At 35.0% G+C, this 23,559-nt stretch overlaps 1 protein-coding gene across 5 annotated transcripts in view; it reads right to left on the bottom strand.

Annotated features, from left to right (window-relative positions):
• The window catches only part of LOC107584562 (tyrosine-protein phosphatase non-receptor type 13-like), a 68,841-nt gene that overhangs the window by 39,368 nt on the left and 5,914 nt on the right, over positions 1-23,559 (bottom strand). For all 5 annotated transcript variants that reach the window (XM_016271237.1, XM_016271239.1, XM_016271241.1 and 2 more), the window contains exons 2-8: positions 23,232-23,407; positions 22,590-22,655; positions 21,151-21,336; positions 19,532-19,625; positions 14,071-14,631; positions 4,757-4,849; positions 2,766-2,856 (exon numbers count right to left, since the gene is read on the bottom strand). In XM_016271237.1, coding sequence (XP_016126723.1) covers positions 2,766-2,856; positions 4,757-4,849; positions 14,071-14,631; positions 19,532-19,625; positions 21,151-21,336; positions 22,590-22,655; positions 23,232-23,407 — 1,267 coding nt within the window. The remainder of the gene's footprint in view (positions 1-2,765; positions 2,857-4,756; positions 4,850-14,070; positions 14,632-19,531; positions 19,626-21,150; positions 21,337-22,589; positions 22,656-23,231; positions 23,408-23,559) is intronic.

Raw genomic sequence — 23,559 nt, 5'->3', positions numbered from 1 at the left:
CTGAATAACACACAGAGAGACCTTAAAAGTTATATTTGCTAGGACAGCCTGTAGGCGCAATTATTTTCATATTAAGACACTAATATTTACTGCATACTTCCTTTAAGGGGCACAGAAACCTGTTGACATTTAACTGACATGTGAAGCATTATTTGGCTGATTTAAGAGTCTCCGGTCCGGCAGGGATTGTAGGTGGGGGGAGTGAATGTACAGCACTCTCTCCCACCTTCAATACCATGACTGAGGTACCCTTGAGCAAGGCACCGAACCCCCAACTGCTCCCCGGGCGCCGCAGTGTAAATGGCTGCCCACTGCTCCGGGTGTGTGTTCACGGTTTGTGTGTGTTCACTGCTGTGTGTGTGCACTTTGGATGGGTAAATGCAGAGCACTAATTCTGAGTATGGGTCACCATACTTGGCCACATGTCACTTCACTTAACTCTCACAGAAACCTGTTGACATTTAACTGACATGTGAAGCATTATTTGGCTGATTTATGAGCCTTTAAAATTGTGAGATCAACTTAAAATGTGTTCAGAATGACATTTCTCACAATATTTGTGAAGATTTTATGGCTTGAACATATGCTATGACATATCACTGTCATCTACAGTTTTAAAGCAAATTATAAATACTACACACTAACCCAAACCTTACTCCTAAAAGAAGGGGAAAAAAATATTTGCATCACTTTTACCTTTGAGGATGTCCCCATAAGGAGGTTTATTTTGTGCTGTTGGTATCATTTCTGGGGACAATTTTGTCCCCAAAGTATAAGTAAAGCCACACACACACACACAGCTGTGGTTCTTGTAACCACAACTAAACTTGAACAGGATGTAAGGAAATGAACCCAGCAGGGACGGTTTCTTCATTAGAGTCGCATAAGTGCGAAAGGGAAGGATTTTTTTTCTATCACATTCAACCTTAGCTGTCACTGTTCTAGACTGTCCTGCCTTTGGATATATAGTCCAATCAGCGTCAAGTTATGTTCTGTGGAGTACTGCCCCTTTTTTGGGCGATTTCACTCTGGCCAAGAATCACCCAGACTGTTCTCATAGACTTCCATACAAAGACTTTTTTTTTTTTTCCCCTCAAACTGCAGGGACTGCAATGCAATCTCTATGTGTTTTCCGGGAGGGCAAGCACTAACGTGCTTTTGTCATCATATGCAAACTTAACTTGTGCAATGATTGGTGGGTACAAACATACCTTTATTAACTATCTTTAAGCTGAAGTCAGGACTGTCTGTATGGCCTGAATAAAGCAAACAGTATCTTACCAGTAAGGTTTTAATGGATGACGATTGTAATGGAGGTAAAGACGATTACAGTGACATACAGTATATAGTCCAATCAGCGTCAAGTTATGTTCTGTGGAGTACTGCCCCTTTTTTGGGCGATTTCACTCTGGCCAAGAATCACCCAGACTGTTCTCATAGACTTCCATACAAAGACTTTTGTTATGTGCGCGAGTCCGTTATTATTACAATGCAAATAAACAAACCATATGTGTGCACCCTCTGATAGCTTTTTGCATGAGCACATTCAGTATGGTCGCATGTCTGGCAAGTGTTTTATAATGGACACTGAAGAAGTATGGTTCTCATAGACTTCCATACAAAGACTTTTTTTTTTTTTCCCCTCAAACTGCAGGGACTGCAATGCAATCTCTATGTGTTTTCCGGGAGGGCAAGCACTAACGTGCTTTTGTCATCATATGCAAACTTAACTTGTGCAATGATTGGTGGGTACAAACATACCTTTATTAACTATCTTTAAGCTGAAGTCAGGACTGTCTGTATGGCCTGAATAAAGCAAACAGTATCTTACCAGTAAGGTTTTAATGGATGACGATTGTAATGGAGGTAAAGACGATTACAGTGACATACAGGGGCCGGGCATTATTAGATGCGCGAGTCCGTTATTATTACAATGCAAATAAACAAACCATATGTGTGCACCCTCTGATAGCTTTTTGCATGAGCACATTCAGTATGGTCGCATGTCTGGCAAGTGTTTTATAATGGACACTGAAGAAGTATGTTTTTATAGGAGTTTGCGATGGTCAGTGGTGTTTATATACATATGGGCATCAACACGCACTCTGACAGAGGAACTGTTCACTGGTGATATTGAACCGCCTGCAGATCGCCACATTTGACAAATTCAGAATTTTTTCATTTGCTTTTTTAATTTGTGTTTTGCTCCGTTTAATATTTCTGAATGGATCCGTATATATCTATATACAGTCTGGTTACTGATATAGTAGTCTGTTGGCATCTCCGTGTGGTCCTGTTTGATATTGCAGCTTGACTTATAGTTATTTATATATGTACAGAAAATGCTCTAAACAAATGTAACATTTATTTTTTTCCTCACAGTTTTTGCTGTTGCACTGTATACATACATTTTGAATTATGAAAATTATTATTTTTTTTTATTTATCTTGAAAAAAGCTTGCAGAAAATATAGTTTTGTGGGAATCATCCTTAATCTTGAACTTGAACATTTAAAAAAAAAATGTTTAAGTCTTAATACTTTTCTTTTTGTTATATTGGGACAAATCATACATGCTAAAATTGTTGGATGTGGCGCCCTAGAACATTTTCCACAAGCCGCCACCGGAACTCAGGAAGGGTTTAGATTATTATTAACTTGGGCTGGGGTCCACAACCACAAAAGACCTCAAAAGGGGGGTTTAGTACAGACAGGACGTGCATGACTGATCAACACAAAGCAGGAAACAGAGAAAAAGAGAGAATACCTGTGTCTCTGTGCACTGCTGAGCGAAACGCCATCGTGTTCTGCCAGGCCGACCTGAGAGCTGTATCGCCTCAAATCTTCTGGCTTCTTAGCTGTTTGTGTACGGAAGAAAGTTGTGAAATTAAGGTATGTAAAGTATGTGCCTTGCACAGTACAGTAATATGCGAATCAAAGCATTTTTATGTCCCCTACATGAACCGGATGGTCATCAGTGAGTGAATTTAAAATGACACCCACCCAAATTCATCTAAAGTGTTGAAATGGTCATGGTATTATGAGATGCGATGACTCACACTGCATTCATAAATGCTGTTACGGTCTTATGTCTCAGTCTAACTATTACATTTTTTTTTTTTAAATCGTATAGAAGAACAATTCAAAAACCTATTTAAGGTTCTTAAAATTTGCTTTAAATAAAAACAACTATAAAATGTATTCAGGGTTGACTGTTAAAAATTGACTCTGTGGAAAAAAAAAGTGTTTGTGAAGTAATATCATTTCCTGAGATAGCTTAAACCAGCAGAATTTAACAAAATATGTTTTAGAGATCATTTTGACTTGAATAAAATATGACAGAAACAGTGCCAGGTAGATTCCTAACAAACTGTAGTATGTTACGGATTATAAATTACATAAGAGAAATTGTAGTTAGTAATAGGGCTGGGTAAAAAATATCAATATCTCAATATTAATTTATTCTAATTTTTACGGAACAATATCGATTCTTAAATCCCATGTCAAATTAAACTAATTGTGTGGCCTTTCCATTTTCTGTGTAATTATAGTCACCTGACTAGTGGCTGGTGTGTGCAATTCAACAAAATTGGAAGACTTTCCAAATGTATATGAGCGGTAGGATTTTTTTTTTTAAGAAAGGATGTAATCATTGGACCTAGAAATACTTTATGCACCTGGGGCCCGTTCTTCGTACATCGCTAACTCAGTTAGCTGGATTTGATTGTTGATGATTTGGCATGATCTCTCATTGGTTGGTTCTTCAAAGCTCATTTGCTGTCATAGCAACAGGTCCGTAAGTTTAAACCTGCTCGGGAGCAGGCTTATTTCATGTAGACAGAATAAAATTGCATCTTTTTAAGCAGAACTGGTGCTTAAAATCGGTCCCAGCCACCACTACTTTATTACAAGAGTACCCTACTGATCCAGGGACAGTCATTTTAAATAATAATAATTGAAAAATAATATAATAATGTTGTGTAGTCTATAATACTATAGACACAGTCAGTTTTACTCATTGAAATATTTATTCATGATAAAATAGGCTACTTACTTTATAATTGTATTGTAGTCTTACACACATGCTATACGGTTCATCTGAGTCATGCATTAAATTGAGTGCTGACAGCTATTATGGGAGTGGCTTGATGGAGCGCAGGAGATGCAGATAGCATGATCTTGACCCTTAAGCAACTTTAATTAATGCTGTCATATAACAAATCTGTTTCAGAAATAAAATAAAATGAATTGCTAAATACAACATTGAAATAAAAATGTAAAGCCTGTACAAATACTAGAAATCATGAATATAAATAATTGGGAATCATGTCAAAAAATAAATAAAATCTAATAAAAACAGTGCACATTTAATTTATCTATTATACCATTTATGCAGTTTTGTTCGCTTGGCTGTTTCCTTATAAAAGTCCAGAAATTTGTCTAGGTTTTCGTCAGGTGTCTTTTTTATTTATATGATGTCATTACGTTGCTGTCTTGCCGCCAGCCAATCGCTGCCTTGCTGATCGTGGTTTCGAGTATCGATACATCTGCCCTTTTCAAGGACACGAGAACGCGCAGTAATCTTAGACAACTTAATCCAAATATTTTTATCAAATCTGCAAGTCCGTTTGAAGAACCAAATTAGCCAGAGATCAGTTATCACGATTAGAAGATCTGGCATCTTTCGAATCATCTCAGATGTATTAAGCGAGGTACGAAGAATGGGCCCTTGAGCCCTGATGAGGTCATTAGTACAACCTTGTCTGTAGTCGGGGTCTGATGATGTCACTGAGGGGCTTTCGCTGGAGGAGCTGTAGTCGCTGTGGTATCTTCTGTGAGTATGCAGCGGATCTGAAAATGAAGATTCACACGAAACAAAACAACATTCATAAAATTCAAATTCTTGTAAATTCCACTTTGTAAGAATTAAGCACAGTACATTCAAATACTTGAGTTAATGTGTTAATCTTATCTTTTGAGAATATCAGAGACAGCACTGCTCTCACCTTGTATTACATTATTAAAAAGAGCACTTCTTGTTTTCTAAAACATTCGTGTCACACTTATGTCCATGGAACAAAACTGCTTCAATGTCCCCAAGACCCAATGAATGAGAAAACTGATCCTCATATTCTCAGACATGGTCTGTTATTATCATAGTAAACACGGACACTGGAAACTGTGTTACAGATTATTTCCATCATTATGAGCACCGATGGGAGTTCAGAAATGTGCTGAGGGAGTCACTAAAGAGCTTCCAAATAATCTTACAGTATTTAATCATGTACACATTTGGTATGAACATGCACACAAATCATGTTCTTTAAAGCGTCATGTTTTATGATCTTGAATGAAGGTATGTGCACAGCAGTGACGTTGAAGGCCTTCAGGGGAAATAAAATAACATCAGCAAATCACACCTGAGTTTATCCAAATAACCTGGATGGCTGTTTTGGTTTAGAAGTGAGATTGGCCAACTGAGTGGCAAATACTGAAAGATGTACAGTACACCGAATGATCGAATCCAGTAAAGCACAGTGAGTCTTCTCTGTAGATCTTCAAAAACACTGAAGAATTGTATGAACACCATATGGTAGTCATTTATCTGTCGGAGTGCTCAGTTTTCAAACAAGAAACCTTTACAATTGAAGACCCAAGACCTCAAACCCGATAAAACCACTTCAGATAATGATTCAATAAATGTTGACTAAGCTGTGGATTAACAAGTGACAGAACTGAGGAACCTGTTAAATACTGATAAAAATAAGATAAAAATCACCAACATAAAAATAATTTTCATATAGCTTTTAATTTAATTATATATTTTTTATTCTAAAATTGAATTTTATTTGAATTAAATTAAATTATATATACATATACATATACTGTATATATATACACACACACACACACACACACACACTTTTTATATCTATTCTATATTTTCATTAATATATAACTATAAATAATAGTTATATATAATATATTATATATTTAAAGTAATACCAATATTAATTCAAATATTAAATTATCAAATTATGTACATGCATATACATGCATAAATATTACAAATATTACTAGAAAATGTATATATTATACACTAATTCATTCATTTAAAATAAAATTATTAAAGTAGAGTAATAATACAAATATAAATTAAGTAAATAAACATATTAAAGGCACAATATGCAATATTTGTTTATTAAAATATCCAAAAACCACTAGAATAGTGTTATATATTTTGTTGACTTGTGTACTTACATTATCCCAACTGTTTTGAAGAATGTTTAAATCAGGAGAAATAAGCAATTTTAACTAGTGACACGGATCGTGTCCATAGTGTCATTGTGTCGCCTGCCAATGACGTCATACACTCTCGATTTTTCCGGTTTTGTTTTGTAGAAAACATGGAAAAATCAAAGATGCTTTAATATGTTATGTGTTTTATTAGACCGGTGACGACCGCACAGAGTAGCATTATAACAGAACTTTCAAATGTATCTAGTATGATAAAACAGTGCTGCTTCTTTTCCCCACATATGCACGACCGGAAGGAGCGGAAGCAGTCGACTGTGGCATAATAAAAGCTCCGCTGCTTTCGAGCCGTGTGTCACGCTCGTTCAGCGGCCTCGTTTCACTTCGACGGCTTTCAGCCTCACCCTGCTTCATTCTATTACATTAATAAATCATTAGCTCATCCATGAACATGATTTCTGCCCGAGTCCCGTCAGATTGCATCGGCTGTGGGGATGAAGACGACAACTCCCATGATTCCACACTCAGTCACGGCGTCATCAAACTACGACTTTGTTTCTTTGTTTATTTTGAATATGCGCCCTCTAGTGGCGAAAAATTACATATTGTGCCTTTAAGGGAAGTAAATGATGAAAGCATTTTCAGTTTAAGGTGAACTATGAGTTCAAAGGAATTTCATATATGATTTTTATGGTTGAGAAGGTCAAGGTCCAAGAGGTGGGACTAGCCAACATATTTTTTTTTTTTAATTTTGAGAACCTAGTGGATGTGTTTGATGAACTATGACATACAATGAACCTTCTGTAGGAAGAAAAGTATCTTTACCTGGCCTGTCCCCCTTCAGAGGACTTGACATTGATTTAACTAGTTAAAATAATTCTTTACATTTGAAACAAATTATATTGTTGATTACAAGCTTACACTTCAATCCTTTTACTCAAGTTATTGCAAGGAAAAAATATATATATATATATATATATATATATATATATATATATACACACACACACACACACACACACACATATAGTTTTCATTGCTATTCATTTTAAATTGTTTCTTAAATTAGTTTGTTCGATTAAATGATTTATGTTAGGTTGGTCTATCATCTTCCCCTTAAGAAATACTATAGTGCCTATCTGTTTGTTCTCAGTCAAATTATTCCCCAGTTTGCATTTCCAAACCAAGCTCAGGTAGGAAAATCTGAAACATTGACTCAGCTTTACTCAGTGATGTAATGCACGTACACACAAACACTATCTAAACTACGACTGAAGCTTGACAGCATACCCCGTGTGTGGTGCATTACCTCTGTGCACTATTTAACAAGTCTGTCAGAACCAGAAAATCGAGTCCATGCACTTCAATTACTCAATGCTACATATTTAGCATTAACAGAATTCCTGAAGGATTTCTCAAGCCAGGAGTTTCGGAAAGACAAAAATACAAGAACAATGACGCTTTCGTCTCATGCTCGACTGACTGCTCTCCTCAGTAAACAATTAGTTCAACCTCGAGTGAAACTTCTAAACAATGACAATTATGTAAAGCAATCAAACAGTTCCACGTAAAGACACCGGTGCAAATGCAACCACTCGTCATTCTCTGAAACCGCCTTGAAATGTTGAAAGATGCTTAAACAGTTGGATAAATTCAGTGAACCAACCAGTCCCACTGACTGAAACCACATGCGAATGAAACCACATGCGAATGGAGGAAATACAGACAAATAAACAGAAAAACTAAAATAAAAAAGGAAATAAAGCCTAATAAATATAAATGTAAATTATAAATATAAATAATAGCAACAACAATCAAATAAATAAATGTATTTTGTTATTATTTATTTATAAGGTAAATATTATTAGTAATTTCCATTATTCCCTAAATTATATTGTATATTGTAGTCATTTTTGTACAATAATTTTTTTAACAGTACAACATATATTAATATTATGCATACTTTATCATTAGTGCATCACAATGCAAAAATAAACTCTTATAAAATAATCCTAAAACAAGCTTCCTTTTTAGATATAACACATAACTTAGCCATGTTCTTTTATCAGATTTACTCTGCAATGCTCGTCTACAAAAAACCCAGAGAGGAGGACCTGGCACCCCTTGGAAGGGTTGTTAAAAAACCACTGTAGGAACACAAACCAAGACAGATACTAAACAAAACACAAAAACAGACACGCATACACATTCTACTCTGACTACAATGGAAAACGCTGCCCACACAGTGCAGTTATCAGAGGCCGGTGAGAGTGAGTCACTCAACACAAACACACAGTGTATCACCAGAGCAGCCCATGACAACATCCGCAGCACTGGAGGTATGACAGCACGTCTGATAAAAGCCTCTGAAGGCAAGGAGCTGTCGCACTAACTCCCTCGAGTGTGCGCTTTCTCTCAGCTCATAATGTATTTTACAATTCTTGTTGTAGAGCAAAAATCTGTGAAATGGACTGAAAAAAGGAGGAGTGCATTAGAGAGCAGGATAGTGTGTTCTGTCACAGGCTGCAGGCATCATGTCATGTCATATAAATCAATTTTCTGCTGTTTTTCATGACACTTTGCAGATGTGAGATCATTCTAGAGAAAATACCTCTGGATCGACGCCAAAGACAAGCTGAACGATGAAGCTGAGATCTGCCAAATTAATGTGATCATTTTTTTGATGCCTCGACACAGAGCTCTATGCAGTTTTACACACTCCTGTGTCAATAATGGACCATATTTATGGGTCATATTTATCTGGAATGCCTCATTTATGAAAAATTCTGTGTAAATTGTTTGTAAAATGATTCATTCAAATGTGACAACATAACGCTAGAATGGTGTTTACATGGAAATGTTTTCTGCTCAAGTTTCATGAATGGCCTAATGTTGTACTGTTGTGTAATTTGGTGTTGACTGTTCAGCCAAAAAATATGAAAATATGCATTATATGAATAATATTCAGTGGCCAAAAAGGTACAAAAAAGATCATGTTGATTAAATGTGATCCCAAAATAAATAAAATTAAAATTAATTAAAATTAAAATTAAAATTTAATTTAATTTAATTTTTAAAAAATCAAATAAAATTAACATAACAAAATAAAAAGTCCATAAAGGTACAAAGAGATAATGCTGATTAAATGTGATCCCAAAATAAAAATTAAATTAAATTAAAATTTAATTAAAATTTAATTAACATAACATAACATAAAAAGGCCAAAAAGGTACAAAAAAAGAGTTGATTAAATGTGATCCCAAAATAAAATAAAATTAAAATTTAATTAACATAAAATAAAGAGACCAAAAAGGTACAAAAAGATCATGTTGATTAAATGTGATCCCTAAATTAAATAAAAATTAAATTAAATTAAATTAAAATTAAAATTAATTTAAATTTAAATTTAAATTTAATTAAATTTAATTAAATAAAAAATAATAATAAAAATTAAAAAAAAAATATTGCAGCCATGCACATTCACAGTTAAATATCCAAAAGTTTATATACCTATAAACCAATAAATAAACAAACAAACAATTAAGCCAATAACCAATACGGGACTGAAAAGTATTCAGTGATTAAAAAAGTACTGAAAGGTCACAATGATTAGATGTTGACAAAGAACACTGTCCACTTTCATTGGACAAACATCTGCAAATAAAAGGGCAGAACAGATGGTCTCCGAGTGGATGCTGGATCTCAACTGTTGGGTCTGTGATGACCTCAGATCTTGTAAATCGGCCACCAGAAGCTCAGAGGATCACTACGTGCAGGTGGACAGGTCACAAACATCAACGCCACCGCAGCATCTTCTGCCAAATCGTTTTTCAGGCAGGAAAACACCCACATTTAGGCTTATTCCATTGTTTTCTCTTTTCCCTACACTATTTAATTAAATAAAAAATAATAATAAAAATTAAAAAAAAAATATTGCAGCCATGTACATTCACAGTTAAATATCCAAAAGTTTATATACCTATAAACCAATAAATAAATAAATAAACAAACAAACAATTAAGCCAATAACCAATACGGGACTGAAAAGTATTCAGTGATTAAAAAAGTACTGAAAGGTCACAATGATTAGATGTTGACAAAGAACACTGTCCACTTTCATTGGACAAACATCTGCAAATAAAGGGCAGAACAGATGGTCTCCGAGTGGATGCTGGATCTCAACTGTTGGGTCTGTGATGACCTCAGATCTTGTAAATCGGCCACCAGAAGCTCAGAGGATCACTACGTGCAGGTGGACAGGTCACAAACATCAACGCCACCGCAGCATCTTCTGCCAAATCGTTTTTCAGGCAGGAAAACACCCACATTTAGGCTTATTCCATTGTTTTCTCTTTTCCCTACACTCCTCTTCCCAATCCTGCTTGCTCTTCCATCACTTCCTCATGTTCCTTGCCTATTTCCAGTCATTTTTTTTTCTCAACAGTCTCCTCTGATCTTGATGTTCTAGAGGCCCAGGGCAGTTTAGACTCATATACTTGTGTTTTTTGCCACCGAAAGCCCTACAAGCAAATGGATTTCAACTTAAAAAGACATAAAAACTAAGGAAGAGAAAATGAATGGGGTAATTACAGCCTGATGAGGACCGAAAGCACAAAAGGGTTTCAGGACTGAGGTGGTTTTCATTAGAGCTGAAGAGGTTCATTCATTAGAGTCACTTTGTTTCGCGCTAATTTTAAGAGGAAGGTCAGAGTTTTACTAGCAAACTGGAAAAAGCTTTCATTCCATCAAGACAGAGTTCTGACTTGCGTATTACTTTATTTTTCAAAAGACATGCAACAGCCTCAGGGCGTGTGGTTTTGTAGCAAAAACTTACTCCGAGTTGCTCTTTAAGTCTACGACAAATAATTTTCTTGATGTTCTAGAGGCCCAGGGCAGTTTAGACTCATATACTTGTGTTTTTTGCCACCGAAAGCCCTACAAGCAAATGGATTTCAACTTAAAAAGACATAAAAACTAAGGAAGAGAAAATGAATGGGGTAATTACAGCCTGACGAGGACCGAAAGCACAAAAGGGTTTCAGGACTGAGGTGGTTTTCATTAGAGCTGAAGAGGTTCATTCATTAGAGTCACTTTGTTTCGCGCTGATTTTAAGAGGAAGGTCGGAGTTTTACTAGCAAACTGGAAAAAGCTTTCATTCCATCAAGACAGAGTTCTGACTTGCGTATTACTTTATTTTTCAAAAGACATGCAACAGCCTCAGGGCGTGTGGTTTTGTAGCAAAAACTTACTCCGAGTTGCTCTTTAAGTCTACGACAAATAATTGTTTTTATTAAAATATAATATTTATATTAAAATTAAATTATTTAAAAAAAAATTTTTTATTAAATTATTAAAATCAAACAATTATTTAGATAATTCTTGAATAAGTTCTTAAAATATAAAAAATAAAAACAATTATAAAAAAATACTAATTACTAAAATAAAAATGATTTCGATATTTTTTTGACTTATAAATGAATAATAAAATAAAATTATTAAAATAAAATGATTATTTACAGAATTCTTAAGGTATTTTCACAAAATAAAATTATAAGAAAACACATTTACGTCATCCCCAACATTGCGTAGTCAGCTACTTTTTATTAGCTTGCAATGAACTTTTTCAAAAGGGTAGCTTGACTGATGTTTAACTACTTTAAATGAGCAGTGGAAAGTTTTGAATGAAAAGCTAGCGGAAAATGGTGAGAGAGACCCAGAGAGAAGGAATGACTGAAAGAGAGAGAGTAAAAAGCTTGCACAAGTATGTGAGCTTTGAAGGCCTAGAATTATACATCTCAAATTATTTCCAGGAATCTGGAGCCCTCAGCCAGTCTGAGTCATAAAGAACCTGGCAACACGCCGCACGCACAAAAGCCACGCACAACCCATTCATAACCCTGCATTCACTCCCACCACACAAAGACACCTCAGAGCTCTGCGTACCGCCAGATGCGTGACTTTTACTACCCAGGAACTCAAAGCATAAGAAGAGCCAGAAGTTCATTTGAAACACACACAGTTCATGGTTGCTGTTGTATCTTCTGGTGGCAACTAGTGAGTTACAATCAGTAGCTTTTATACATACACAGTGGTTTTAACCACTGTTAACCAGCCTGGTTAAATCTGTCACATCAACTTAGATTTAGCTTTTGGCTTGAAGCTTGTAGAATTAAACACTTACTGCCATACGACAAACTGGTACAATTAGTTCAATTAGTAACTTCTCATGATGCCACCACTATGCCATGTTAAGTTTCATTGAGCAACACAGGGTTAAACATTTCGCTGCAACCTTTTGATTACACCAATTAGAATTACATCAGAGCTAGTCTCCGTCAGACAGTCCATTCACTGATCTGATTCATGCTGCACAAAAATGGCTGAAATCCCCAGTTCCATCCAGACAACTAGCTTTGCACAACTCACAACAAACAAAGTCTTGCTGATAGAATGAGCTTGAGGAACAACTAATCCTCTGATCACAAAATCTCTAAAATGTTTCTGCAAATTTACAGAACCACAGACATTATTTGTATTTTCCACAATGCTTTTTTTTCTCCATAATGGAGTGATTCTCACAAAGCCTGACAAGAAATTATTGGGTCATATTTAACCTCAAGATCATAAGAAAAAAATATAGAAATATATGAATATTTTGCGCACTCTCTAAAATGTTTCTGCAAATTTACAGAACCACAGACATTATTTGTATTTTCCACAATGCTTTTTTTTTCTCCATAATGGAGTGATTCTCACAAAGCCTGACAAGAAATTATTGGGTCATATTTAACCTCAAGATCATAAGAAAAAAATATAGAAATATATGAATATTTTGCACATAGAAAATGAAGCATACTTGTCTGTAAGTTTTTTTTAATGCTTTTGTAAAAAGTATTTTATGCTCTCAAAGCCTGCCTTTATTTGATCAAAACACAGTAATAGTGTGAAATATTATTACAATTAAAACTTTATAATATATATTAAAATGTACAATCCTTCAGAAATCATTCTGATATACTGTATTTATTTCCGCTCAAGAAATATTTCAATGTTGAAAACAGTCGTGCTGCTTAATATTTTTGTGGAAACTGTAATATATATATATATATATATATATATATATTCGTTTTTTTTATGAATAGAGAAAATGTATTTCAAATAGAAATCTTTTTAACATTATAGATATCTTAACTGTCACTTTTGATAAATTTAATGTATTCTTGCATAATAAAAGTGTTAATTTCTTTAAAAAAAGTACATTTTAATAATAAATATAGGGGGGGGGGGGGATTATATATATTTTCAGACATTTTTTATGCCCTAATTCTCTTTATCATTGTGTGTCCAGGAATTTTACTTTTACAATTCCAATTATTTTCAATTACGATTCTCCTTATGTAAAATAGAAATTATGCCATACAAAGTCAAGAGTTACGTAGTACAAAAAAAACTATCATGCTGTAAAAAAAAACAAATACTTTCAAAAGTATTTCCTAAAATTACGGTAATAACAATGATAATGAAAATATGCTTAACTGTCATGACAATAATATCACAATTTGAAATATATTATAAATTGGCTTCATTTTGTTTATGCAAAATATATTTTTTGTAAAACATGACTGGAACATTTTCTTGAGAGGTTTCCTTTGATTCTGTTTATTATTGTGGTATCAGCTGTTTTACATGTCTGAAAACAGATGATTTATGGCCATAATAATCTACAGTGTGCAGACTTCAGTGATAGTAAGAAAATCAGGCTATATAATACAACATCACCTCAGAGAACAAATAAGTAACTCAGTATCAGTACTCACCATCCATGGCCTGTTTGAGCACTTGCAGTTTCTTATGCTTCTCTCTGATGCGGTCGTAAGCGCTGTTGAACACTGAGCCGACGGACTGACTCGAATGGTGATGGGCCTTCCTGACATCTAGGCTCCCAAAGTCCACGTAGCGAGAGTCCCCAGACTTGGAAGACGACTTGTGTCGACCGGCCGAACGTGTGCTCAGAGCACTGCTGCCACTGCGGGCGTCTTCCAGGGCCCCAAAGCGGAGCATATCCGGGTCAAGGCAGGCCAGGTCTGCTGAGGAGGCCCAGCTTTTGTTTCTCTGATGAGGGTGTGAACGCTGGTTCACCTCCATGTGTCGGCCTCGCTGCTGCAGTTGTTGTTGTTGGCGTTGCTGGTACAGTTCAGCAGAGGATTCGGACCCAGCGTGGTACTCTGAAGGGGGGTACTGACCGAGACCCTCGTCTGCTCTGACAAGGTCCTGGATGGGAAGAGAGCCCATAGAGCGACTGAGTCCACGGTTCAGGTTGGCCTGCTCTTGGGTTCGGGCTCTATAACGCTCCAGCACACGATGGGCGGCACTACGGCCTAATTGGGTGAAGAAGAAAAAAAACACAAAAAAGGGTTAAATATCAAGAATTTGCATTAGTATAAAGATGCATGATCCATAATATTTTTTTCAGGATTCAGAAAAAAAGATTACATCTTTTGTAATATTATAATTGTCTGGGGGGAAAAATATTTTTTTGTACTGTTACAATATTTTCAAGCATATTTTACGTCCTTACTCTTTTTTTTTTTTTTTACTGTTGGGTGTTCAGGAATTTTACTTCTATTTCCATTACTTTTAATAATGGTTCTAAAACAATAATGATGTCATACACTTATTTTTATACCTAAAATCAGCATAAAATAAGTATAAAAATATTAATCATATAAATACAATTCAAAAAAATATATATAAATTGTTCTTAACATTACGCTAAAGATGAATGAAGGAAAAATGTGCTTAATTAATCATGTCAATTGGCTTTATTTTGTTTATGCAAAATAATTTTTTTATGAAGCATGACTGGAACATTTTTATTTGGCTCGTTTCGTAAGATTCACCCATCGTTTATTATTGAGCTATCAACTATTGGTCATTTTACATGTCTGAAAACGGGTGGTTCTTGGCCATAATAATCAACAATGTCCAGACTTGCGACAGTGCAAAATTTGGCTATATAGGACTACAACCTAATTGGTTGTAAAGGTTAAATATACATAAACTTCCAAAGACAAATAAGAATCTATTGAAGGACATTAATTAAATGTAGGACCCTTGCTGAGGATTTTTATTGGATCACATTTGTCAATGCGAGATTGAAATGGGTCCTAATTGGCTGAAAGAACAGAAGGAACAATGGTAGCCTTCTAGAGGTTACGAGCTCCTCTAAAGCCTCTCTGATTTCACCCGGAGCTTCCAGCGACACGCTCGTTAGCCATGCCAATTCCAGCCTTTTCAATCAGGAAGACATGGATGTTCCATATGCTTCTCTCTTAGGGAACTGTTTGAGCTTTGAATGGCTCAACAAGGGGCCTTTTCTCTCATGTTTCATAAAAAGCTTAGTATATCGTAGGAGCAAAGACAGAGCTGGAGTGATTTCAAGCGGTTAATGAAGAGAGCCATGCTAAAGTCATTACACACTGACCTAGACACTTCAAAGCCCATGACGCTGGAAGGATACCAGTCACTAAATAGAATATAAAAGTGTCTGAATATTAGATACTTTGTTCTATCCATCGGTTGTTGATTGGATGTTGAAATGTGGGAATTGCATTCAAAACTGAAGATGAACAATGCTTTCAGATTACGCAACATGTTGACATTTAAATTAAACAATCGGAGGTCAAAATACAAAAAAATATATATAAATATTAATAATAATAAAAAAGAAACATAGGCACGGATTAATTGTTTAAAATAAGATCTATAATATGCATTTAGAAAACAGGTGAACAGGGTGAATTTTCATTTAATGCGATTTAAAATAAATAATATAATATAAAAAATATATACAAGATATTAAAAATGATAGAAATAATTAAATATAAATACAAAATAATAAACTCATACTGAAGCTTTTTATTTATTACTCTTTTTTTTCTGGTCTCTTTGTCACTTTTTTTTTTTTTTTTAAACAGCATGGATAGAAGATCAGAAGAAGAGTACCCCCTGCATAAACATTATGGCATGTAGTTGTTTATTTGCAATGTCTGTTTTGTTGAAGCACATGATTCGCTCATGTACGTTGCAAACATGCTAAACATTACCTAAAAATAAGGCAGAAAATTACCATTAAACAATTGTGGCTAGTAATAACACAATGCTAACTGCATCAGTAGTGCTTTTACTTGCATAAAAAGGAGCTGCAAATGCTAATGAAGCATTTGTATAAAGTCTCAGAAGCTCTGAAAAGCTACATAAGGACAACCACAATGAAATTCAAACATTTACACCCTTATTTTGACCAACCTGAAACCGATACGATGCAGCTGTGCTACAGTGCTGCTATGTATTTTCTTAAGACAAACTAAGCAGGATTAGCATTGCTGCAGGTCTACTCTCCTGAAGCTAATGCTAGTGTGAACACACGTATACCCTGAGAATGTCAACAAACATTCAATTTACGAAATGAGAACTAGGGATGCACCGATACCACTTTTTCCAGTACTCGCCCGATACCGATACTTTTATTTTTGGTACGTGCCGATACAGAGTACCGATATCTTTATTGCATTTGTACATTTTTTTAAATATCGGGTACAGAAACCAAAAGGGTATGTATAATGTTAGTTGGTTAACTTCATTTATACAGTCAAACCAAAATTTATTCAGACACCTTCAACATTTCTCACATTATATTCGCTATAGTTTAGAAAATGGTAATAAAATATGACAAGAACTCAAGAGTTAAACTGTGTCAGAACAAATTCATCTTGATAGATAATTTTGATAGAAAGGTATGTAATAGATTACAATCCCATTACATCCCTAATGAGAACAATGACACAGTCTGAGACCACAGTTTTTACTTTACTGCTGAGGTTTCATGACATCTGTAAAGCCAAAAATAAACCAGCGTGAAGTGAGTCACCATCTAGGCAGGCTTGTTTTCTCACATTATGACCCCGATGCGTGGCCAGATACAACAGCATGAAAACCAAACGCCCTACAGAACACACAGTAAAAAAAAAAAAAAAACCCTGGGAAATATCTATTACTGATTGATGCCATGCCTCAGTTACATAACCGTCCGGTCGTGTTTGTGCTGCAGCACCGCTGAAAACACTGGCAAGAATTGGTCATATTTTCCAAAATGAAACACTCTGGTTTTGGTTTGTGGTGATGTGCTTGTCTAGATTCGGTTCAAACTCTTGTCTACGCACAGAGAGAGGACGAGAAGGAGTGAGAGACAGACAGAAGACAGATGGAGAGCAAAAGCAACGAGGGAGTTGGAAAGTTGGGAGAGGAACAGAGAAGAAGGGGAGAGAAAAGATGACAAGAAAGGAGAAAAAAAAAGTTCTTTGTTTGGCACATCATTAAACTATAAAGCATATGAAGTCTGAAGGAGAGATGAAAAAACAGACAGAGAGCGAAAGAGAAGGCCAAGAGATGTTAGTGAAGACTTAAAACACAGCTAGAATAAAACTATGTTCAAAATTAGAACAACTGCAAACTGCATACTACACGGTATATACTATATACTACATGCCCTTTTGAAATGAAATGGAAGGTCAAGTCAGTGAATTACTTGCGGTGTCTTTGTAATTAACTTATAGCAATATACATTTAGTTAAAATTGTAAAAAAAAAAAAATTGTTTCTACACCAATTTTTTTCCCCCGCGTTTCATTCAAAAGTCGGTAAGATTTTGAAAATGTTTATGAAAAAAGGTTGTACTTTTTTTAAATAAAAAAATACAGTAAAATAACACTATTTTGTAGTATTATTTAATAATATATTACTTGTATATCATATTTTGTTTATAAGACAGAGAGCGAAAGAGAAGGCCAAGAGATGTTAGTGAAGACTTAAAACACAGCTAGAATAAAACTATGTTCAAAATTAGAACAACTGCAAACTGCATACTACACGGTATATACTATATACTACATGCCCTTTTGAAATGAAATGGAAGGTCAAGTCAGTGAATTACTTGCGGTGTCTTTGTAATTAACTTATAGCAATATACATTTAGTTAAAATTGTAAAAAAAAAAATTTGTTTCTACACCAATTTTTTTCCCCCGCATTTCATTCAAAAGTCGGTAAGATTTTGAAAATGTTTATGAAAAAAGGTTGTACTTTTTTTTAATAAAAAAATACAGTAAAATAACACTATTTTGTAGTATTATTTAATAATATATTACTTGTATATCATATTTTGTTTATATGAATTTTCAGCATCATTATTCCAGTCTTCAGTGTCACATGATCCTTCAGAAATCATTCAAATATGCTGATTTGCTGCTCAAGAAGCATTTCTTATTAATTATCCATTTTTCTGGAAACCGTCACATATTTTTATTAAATCTTTCTAATCTTTCTTAATCTTTTATTACATCTATTTCTAATCTAATTCTTTGAATTAGAAAGCTCAAAAAAATGTGTCCTTGCTTAATACATTTGTTAATTTCTTATATTTATTTATTTATATATATATATATATATATAAATATAATATATATATACAGACACACACACTTTGCTGTATGCAATAAGCAGTATACTAGTATTTTTTAAAACATAGCATAAACAATCTGCACATTGTGACAATATCATAAAATAATTTGGGAAAACAAATTTCCCCAGAACCACTATTTATCTAAAAATAAAATAAACAAAGATCACAAAATTCCCCAGAACTTTCTATCTGCAATCTTGAGATTATCTGGAAAGCTCAGCACCACTCTTTAGTTTCAGATTGGCACTTCTAGAGCTGGTGCTGTTCTGGCTTGTCTCTTGTGGCAGGGAGGATCTTTTATCCTTCAGTTCTGATAAGCAGCAGCTCCTGAGGGGCCAAAGCCACGTCATGTCAGAACCAAGCCCTGCTCTGTTTACATTCTGAATCACTTCCTCTTAACTTGATAAATGTTGAGTGATGAGTCAGCATGAAGCGCAGCACTTCACAGAATTGAAACAATCAGTCAGAGATTATAACAAAGCGAAGAAATCGTAAGCTGTGATTACAATCAAAATATCATCATTTATTAACGGCAACTTCAAACGTGTGGTTGACGCAAAAGACGACTGGAAGATCAGGAGTGTGAGCGTGTACTGACATGCCTGTGTGTTTGCGTGTGCATGTGTGTGTGGGTGAAAGCAAGATAGAAGTAGAAAGCAAATGCTTACATGTTTAATAACGGAGGGATGAAACCCCATCTTCATTTTCCTATATAATAAGCAAAAGATGCCTTTTTACATAAGGCATCTGGTGTGTATTACCTGTTGGGAGGCCTTTTCCTCGCAGCCGTTCACGAATCTCTTTGCTTCTCTCTGGAAGTGACTCCCTTTCACTTTGAGACAACAGACCATCCAGCTAAACAAACACATGCACAAAAATGAGAAAGACAAAAATGAATCATTCTCTTTTTACCAGAGAACAAGATTAAAAGAAAGCAAAATATACTGAATTGTTTTCTCTTGTGAAATAGGTTATCATTTAAACACACTGCCACTCGAAAGTTTAGGGTCAGTAAGATTTATTTTTATTTTTTTAAAGAATGCAATACTTTTATTCCTTTATCATTTTTATGATATTTCTATTTCAAATAAATGCTTCTATTTGCTATTATTTCAATAATGTATCCATTTCCACAAAAATATTAAGCATACAACTGTTTTCAACATTGATAATAATCATAAATGTTTCTTGAGCAGCAAATCAGCACATTAAAATGATTTCTGAAGGATCATGTGACACTGAAGACTGGAGTAATGATGCTGAAAATTCAGCTTTACATCACAGGAATAAATTACATTTTAAAATATATTAAAAAAAGAAAACAGTTATTCTAAATTGTAAAAATGTTTCCTATTATTACTGTTTTACTGTATTTTTGCTCAAATAAATGCAGCCTTAATGAGCATAAGAGACTACTTTCAAAAACATTAAAAATTCTTACAGATCCTAAACTTTTGAACGGTAGTTTACTTTATGAAATTTTCTCTACAAGACACCCAGATTGTATAAGCTGCAAAAATAAGATCAATTTTAAATAATAATAATAATAATAATTATTATTATTATTATATAATGGAAAGATGGGGAAAAATTAAAACAGACTTTACAAACTTTGGGGAAAAAATTAAATGGAGTGTTGAGGGCAAATGGATCTCATATCCTTAGAGGACTTAAAGAAAGCTTGGTCTAGACTGTTAAACCAAGTCGAAACATATTTTGAATAAAGTTTTTGCCTAAATCTCAGGAGGGCTGCTCACAGGAAGAACAAACCCAAGCAGCCACTCACAGGATTAATCAACAGGAATTAGAAGACAGCATCCCTACTGGACCACTTAAACAATTGAAAAGTGCAGAAAATGAGACCAGAAACACGTCTGTTCCAAGCAATATGCTCTTTCTGTATCGCTGTGCAATTAAAATACTGGGGAGTGTGCAGCTGAGGAACAGGATGTGGCGTCAAACACGAGAAAGACTGTTAACTAACTTTTTAATGTAAAGCTGTTTCATAGGGCTGGACTGAGCAGGCAATTCAGGTAATAGGAACAGTATGTTCACACATATTTTTAGTGCTGAATCATTAGTGCTTTGTGATCAACCAGGAAAAAAAAGGGTGGGGACTGAGAACTGGATATGGAGGAAAGCAAATAAATAAATAAATAAAGTATAATATATAAAACAGGCTTTAAAACTTTAAGTATACTGTATTCTTAAACTCTTAGGTTTGAATCATTCTCACAACTCACTCATTCGCTGAAAGAATCAAAGTGGTTCTTTATTTAGTTGCTGAACCTTAAGTCATGACTTCTTAAATTCAAAACTTGAAACGAACCAAAAATGGTTGAAACATTAACAAAATGTTGAAAGAAATATATCGATGTACCTGCGAGAGACTGCCAAGAACGAGTCTCACCAGCCTCCTGACGTAAGAAAATGAAGGGTCGCAGTTGGAGTTACGGATGTGAGCGCCGCAGGTGTCCAGAACCGAGCGTACGGACAGTCGGGTGAGCGTGGAATCATCACACATGTTGAGCAGGACGCGGTTCAGATGCTCTCCAAGTTTCATTGGCTAAAACACACATGTAGAGCTGAGTGAAAAGATAGTTTGCAGATAGAAAAGAAGTTGAATCTTTATTCGCCACAAGTCCTGGGCCGTATTCAGGGCCGGATTTACCTCTTTTCGTGACAGAAGCAAAACTAATTTTTGGGTCCCCCTTCCCTATTAATATAATAGGCCTAATATTACCACCCAAGCAAACAAAAATATTTCTTAATCAGTGAAACCGTTACAGTATTTTCTATCGCAATAAGCGCTTGCGTCCAAGTCAATAAAAATCAAATGTAGTTCTTAATTTGTTTGAGAACTGAGAAAAACCATTCCATTAACGTGGCCACATAACCACTTCGGGAGTGCATTATTTCTCTAATAATTTTAACGGCCTGGAGTCACAATCACAATTGTTCAGATGATTTGTTTCAAGATATTTCACATGTTTCTGTCCTGAAATCTCGTGTGTGTTGAACTAGCTCATTTTAAATCACCTCATCCCAAACCTTCAGTTGCAAATTCCAAAATGTCATTTTAGAGCTAATAACTTATTAGAGAGAGAGAGAGAGAGAGAGAGAGAGGGGGAGTGAGAGATTAAGCGGATGTGAATACTTGCGTCTATGCGCCTCTCAGCAGTATTCAGCAGCACCGTCTATTAATAGCAATCTTTAAGTTGAGCTGCTTCAAGAACCTCGCTACTGAGAAATGTCATGTAGCTTTTCAGCTGCGAAACTATTTTATTGATCAATTCGCGGGGCAGCGCTGACAACTTTCTGGTCGTGTCTCTGCATGTGTGCACGAGTGCGTGTCTGTACTGTGTGTGCGTCTGTGAGAGAGAACGGGAGAAAGAAAGCGTGATTTTTGATAGTTTGTCATTTTTACCCTATTGTTTGTTATATTTATTTGTTCAATGTCTTCTGGGGTTTTGGTTCTTTTACTGTTGTAGATATCCCATAGTATAACAAAAAATATTATATCTCTCTTCATTGTGTTTGGGCCCCCCCTGGACGAGCGAGCATAGGCACGTGCCTAAAATGCCTATGCGTAAATCCGGCCCTGGCTATATTAATTTATTTACCCAATTTAACATGATGTTGCAATGGTCCAGAAGAATAAAACAGTGGAGACTCGATTCTTACTTGATTAATATACATAGAGGTTTTCATGTTTCTAAGCTAGCAATGTGAGACTCTATAAAAAAGTAGAAAATACATAGTACAATTGGGTTAAAATATCAATTTAATTCGATTTTAACCATGTCTAGGAGGACTCACCTGGCTCTGAGGAATCTCATAGTCTGCACCCCAAAACAACGTCATGCCAAGTGAATACATGTGCATCTAGAAATGAAAAAGGAAACAGAAATGTGACAAATTAAACATTTTAGCCCACGTTAACAGCCTCTTTCTGACACATTTTCACACACAAACAAGCTTGTGTTGTCAGAAGCATTTGTCAGCCAGTAGTATGTTTTAGGCCTTAATCAGCATCAAACTTTATAGATAGCACATCTCTATAGTTTTGTGTTTCTTCCCTGTCTAGTTCTTCTGTCTGTTCATCCTGCTAGAGAATAGCTTTTGGAACAAAATATCCAAGAGTCTGCCAAAGAATGCACAAGATCCTATGACTTCTCTGCAAATAATCATGTTTTGACTCTGCAGTGGTTTATCGGTCTTCCTCTGAGAAAGTCATGTTTACACAGAAGCATTCAAGCGTACTGTCAAAATGTTTTAGGAGAAAATATATTCATGTAAAATATAAAAGAAATGGTTGTGCAATAGAATCAAAGTCGTTTTTCTCACTTTTTGTCGACAGTGAAAAACAAAATAGTTTTAACTGAACAAGTCATGGGGGGGCGAGATTTTTAAAAAGGAAACAAGAAGCCAAACAAAAGTCTTTCAAAATCCATAAGGTACCTTTTCCATATCAGAAAGTGAGGAGAGGTTGAGACCCTCCAGCACCTCTGGAGGAGTGAAAGCCCGCAGATCCTTCTGTGTGACATTTTCATCCGTGAAAGAGATGTTTCCGGAAGGCATGAGCAGCAGCGACCATGGAGAGATGATAAACCCCAACACAGACGGATCTGTCGAACCTGAGGAAAAACAAACATGCAGAATATTACCACAAACTGCAATTCTTAGGACATAGCCTGAATCTTTATCAAATTTTTTAAAATAAAATTAAAAATTAAAAATAAAAATAAAAATTAAATTAAAAATTAAATTAAATTAAATTAAATTAAAA

This window comes from Sinocyclocheilus grahami, unplaced genomic scaffold (assembly GCF_001515645.1).
Source record: "Sinocyclocheilus grahami isolate Dianchi unplaced genomic scaffold, SAMN03320097.WGS_v1.1 scaffold61.1, whole genome shotgun sequence".
Classification (NCBI taxonomy): domain Eukaryota; kingdom Metazoa; phylum Chordata; class Actinopteri; order Cypriniformes; family Cyprinidae; genus Sinocyclocheilus; species Sinocyclocheilus grahami.
Note: the sequence above shows the minus strand (reverse complement) of the source record. Positions and strands in the feature narration are given on the sequence as shown.